A 4,522-nucleotide genomic window follows, 5' to 3' on the forward strand; every position below is an offset into this window, starting at 1 on the left:
GCGGTCAACAGCTTTGCTAAATAACACACACTGCTGAACCCCTCTCGCTCCCAGAGTCCGATTCTGTAGGTCTGGGACAGGGTAGAGAATCAGCTTTTCTAGCAAGTTCCCCCGTGCTGCTGTTGTTCCGGGGGCCACACCGTGAGAATCTCTGGTTTACGGGTTTTAATCTTAAATCCACTTGGACAAGGGTGGGCCAGGGCAGAGCGATGGTACTGCTACGGTGTTTTAGAAGCCCGGACTCCGCTTTCCCCTGCTGCTCCGACCCTAAGTCCTGGGCGCGCCCCGAAGCCGCGTTGGCCGTCACCTCCGCCCTGGGGAGCGGCCCCAGGCTCGCCGCCCGCCCTCGGCGCTCTATTGCTCTCCCCGCCAGCCAGCCGGGCCCCGGCCCCGCCCCCGGCGGCCCATTGGCTCGCAGGTCCCCCCGGGCGCCTCCGCCCACACACCCATTCCGCAGAGCTGGCCAGGCTGAGGCGCTGCTGCCCGAGCGCGGGATCCGAGACGTGGCTCCCGGGCGGAAGAAACATGTTGGACTTCGCGATCTTCGCCGTTACCTTCCTGCTGGCGTTGGTGGCAGCGGTGCTCTACCTCTACCCGGTAACCGCCGTCTCGGCCTCGGGGGCTCTAACAGCCGCCCCAGCCTTTGTTTTTCCCGCATCCACGTCGCTCTGCACGCAGTGGGCCGCAGGGGGCGGGCCCGAGGGGAGGGTTCCCGCTCTCGCTCCCGCTCCCGCTCCGCGCGGGGCAGCTCCCGAGCAAGTGACGCTTCGCGCGCGCGCGCGGGCAGCGCTGGGAGGCTAGGGGAGCGGGCTGCGGGACGACCCCTCAGGCGCCGCGAGGTCAGGCGCGCGCGGCCGCCTGGGTTCTTAGAGGCCTTTCCTCCGGGTCCTGTCTCCCTGCTCCCGGAATTGCCACGCCTCTGTTACAGTCTGCGCGAGAAGGACTTTTGGGTGGCTTTTTGGCAATGACTCTGCCAAACCCAAATTACATTTTCCAGTGTGTCTGGGAGGAAACTTGAGGATGTTGCACTCCTTTGTCCTTTCCCGAGGATTCTTCCAGCATATTTTGCGGCTCCTGCTTTTTCCATCCGTCTTTCCATTTGTTATTACTGAAATCCAAAGTCCTTAAGGTCCAGACCGGTCTTGCTCTTCGCAGGGCCTCAGAAGCAAACAGAGCCGTGGAATGAGCATTGCGGTGGGTTAGTGCCTGAGCCTGACGTAGCATCTGGGCTTCAGCTCGGAAGCTTGTTCTAGCCTCCTTTCTCTGCTTGCCTTTGTCAGCCTCAGAGGATGACTCTGAGAAAGGAAGGAGCTAGTAGGTGAGCAATCATCTCTTAACCTGTCTGCAAAACAAGGGGGTGTTTTGTGGAAAAAGTTGTAAAGTAGTTGAACACGCCAAAACACCACTGATAATGACCGAACACCTTAAATGTTCTTTTTAGAGCTGGTAAATGGATCAGATTAGAATATTGCAACTACAGGGGCGCCTGGGTGGCACGGCGGTTAAGCGTCTGCCTTCGGCTCAGGGCGTGATCCCGGCGTTATGGGATCGAGCCCCACATCAGGCTCTTCCACTATGAGCCTGCTTCTTCCTCTCCCATTCCCCCTGCTTGTGTTCCCTCTCTCGCTGGCTGTCTCTATCTCTGTCGCATAAATAAAAAAATAAAAAATCTTAAAAAAAAAAAAAAAAGAATATTGCAACTACAAAATCCGGAACATCCAGTATCTTTTTTTTTTCTGAGAAACTAAACGTTTAATGGCTCCAGCTCCTGAATTTATAATAATCTTTAAATGAGACTGTCCTTTGATTAGTTAATAGAAAGCAGCACTGTTCATTTCAACCAAATATGTGTGCCAAATATGGTTCTATGTACTGGGAATACAGCAGTGAACAGCCAGGCAGGAAATTCCTGACTCATGGAATGTGTATTCTGGTGAGATGAAATAGATAATATAAGCAAGTAACACAGATGGTATTTTATTGTTAAGTATTATGGAGCAAAATAAAGTTGGCAACAGGTAGGGTTGTTACTTTAAAGTAGGACAGTCAGTTTTTTTAAGGAACCTCCATACTATTTTCCAGGGTGGCCATACTAGTTTGCATTCCCACCAGCAGTGTAAGAGGGTTCATTTTTCTCCACATCCTTGCCAACACTTCTTTCACTTGTGTAGAACTACCCTATGATCCAGTAATTGCACTGCTTGGGTATTTACCCCAAAAATGCAAAAACACTATTTAAGAGGTATACATGCACCTCAATTCTATAGCAGCATTATTTATAATGGCCAATTTATGGAAGCAGCACAAGTGTCCATCGATAGATGAGTAGATAAAGAAGATATATATACACACAGAATATTACTCAGCCATAAAAAAAGAATGAAATCTTGCCATTTGCAATGATATGCATGGAGCTAAAGAGTATAATGCTAAGTGAAATAAGTCAGAAAGACAAACACCAAATAGTTTCACTCTTTTGTGGCATTTAGGAAACAAAATAAATAAACAAAGGGGGAAAAAAGACAAACCAACAAACAAACTTTTAGCTATAGAGAACTAATGGTTACCAGAAGGGGAGGTGGGCAGGGGGATGGGTGAGATAGGTGATGGGGATTAAGGAGCGCACTTTCGTGATGCGCACCAAGTGTTTTATAGAGGTGTTGAATCACTACATGGTACACCTGAAACTAATGTTACACTGTATGTTAATTATACTGGAATTAAAAGAGAAAGTAGGATGGTCAAGAGATGAGAAATCTGAGTGGAGACCTGAAGGGGATGAGGGAACAAGCCATTCAGGTATCTGAGAAAGCATTCCGAAGAGAATAGCAAACGCACATCTTTCGGTGGAGCCATACCAGTGTGTTCCAGGAAAACAAGAAGACTAGTGTGGCTGCAGTGGAGTGAGGAAGAGACTAGTCAGTTAAAATCAGAATGATGGGGAGGAAGGACCATTTTTGTTGTAGGCCAGTTTATGTACTTGGCTTTTATTCTGAGGTAAGCCACTGGAGGCTTTCAACAAAAAAGTGACATTTTAAATGTAAGGGAATTAAAATTTAGTTTTACTAGTTAAATTTTAAAAGAATCATTTTGACTGCTATGTTAAGAATAGACTTAGGGGGGCGCCTGGGTGGCACAGCGGTTAAGCGTCTGCCTTCGGCTCAGGGCGTGATCCCGGCGTTATGGGATCGAGCCCCACATCAGGCTCTTCTGCTATGAGCCTGCTTCTTCCTCTCCCACTCCCCCTGCTTGTGTTCCCTCTCTCGCTGGCTGTCTCTCTCTCTGTCGAATAAATAAATAAAATCTTAAAAAAAAAAAAAAAAAAAGAATAGACTTAGGGGCCTGGGGCAAGGGTAGAAGTGGGCAGAATAGTGAGGCTATTATAGTAATTTTGGTGAGATATGGTGCTGGCTTGGACCAGGGTAGTGATAGCAGAGTAGCAGAGTGTAACAGAGACAGTGGTAGTAGAGGAGGGATGAGGGGTATGTTTCATTTGGAGCATAGTTCATCCACAGTAATAGGAGGGAAGGTGGAATATATGGGCTCACATGTAGGCAAATGATAGTTTGGTGTGGAAGTTATTCCTGATTGCTTTCATTTTTTCAGTGGAATAGAAGCAAGATTATCAGTTATTGGTGAGGATAGAGGATTTAAAGAGAGAGAAGGAGCAAAATAGCCATCTAGTGGTAGATGGAGTGATGGATGAGGGAAGTGTATGACTTCCAGGCAGCTCACTTGAGGTTCATGAAATTAAAATAAGGCTCTTCAGCATGGTTGTGTTTTTCTTTAGCTGTGTGGGTTCAGGGGCAGTTGGTCAAATGTTGGATTTAATTAGAATTAGTGTTTTGCTATGATACCAGAATTCAGGGCAAAGTAATGTTTGTAAAGACAGACCATGGAATCTGAGCTGGGTAAAGTGGAAAATGAATATATGAGTGGGTGATTTAAAAGTACTTTTGGGGTAAGAATAGTTTTTGGAGTGAAGATACTAAAAGTAAAATAGTGAGAAGGAAAGACAGGAGGTGCCTGGAGATTTGGATGCTTGATGTTTCTTGAAACTCCGGAGATGTTGAAGTTTTTGGTCATGTCAACCCTGCACCCATCCTTTCTTCTTCTTTCTTCTTCTTTCTTCTTCTTCTTCTTTCTTTTTTCTTTCTTCTTCTTCTCCTTCTCCTTCTTCTTCTTCTTTCTTCTTTTTTTCCCTTGAATGTACTTTTTTTAAACGAAGATTGTAAAATTACAAAATTCCTTCAACCTTGGAACCTTATGTAGGATGCCCTCAAATGGACTGATTTTAGTCCTTAGGGAGTCAATGTGTGTTGCTGCTTATTTAAATACAGTTAAGTTGGAACCCCAAGAGTGCCATTGTACTCCCTCTTCTTTCCAGATGCCTCCTTCCTGAGCCGCTAGGAGAGGTGGGCACCTGAGCAGGGACCTTCAGGTGACTTAATTTTGTTCACTAGTTCCCACTCAATTGATGAACTGGGTTTTCATTCTTTTTTTTTTTTTTTTTTTTTTTTAA

At 46.6% G+C, this 4,522-nt stretch overlaps 1 protein-coding gene across 1 annotated transcript in view; it reads left to right on the forward strand.

The window, feature by feature from the left end:
• Positions 1 to 465: 465 nt before the first annotated feature.
• LOC100479163 (cytochrome P450 20A1) overlaps positions 466 to 4,522 on the forward strand; it is a 66,839-nt gene continuing 62,782 nt past the window's right edge. The window contains exon 1 of the mRNA XM_002919124.4: positions 466 to 597. Within this exon, the coding sequence (XP_002919170.1) occupies positions 526 to 597 (72 nt within the window). The 5' untranslated portion in view covers positions 466 to 525. The remainder of the gene's footprint in view (positions 598 to 4,522) is intronic.

This window comes from Ailuropoda melanoleuca, chromosome 2, assembly GCF_002007445.2.
Source record: "Ailuropoda melanoleuca isolate Jingjing chromosome 2, ASM200744v2, whole genome shotgun sequence".
In the NCBI taxonomy this organism is placed as follows: Eukaryota; Metazoa; Chordata; class Mammalia; order Carnivora; family Ursidae; genus Ailuropoda; species Ailuropoda melanoleuca.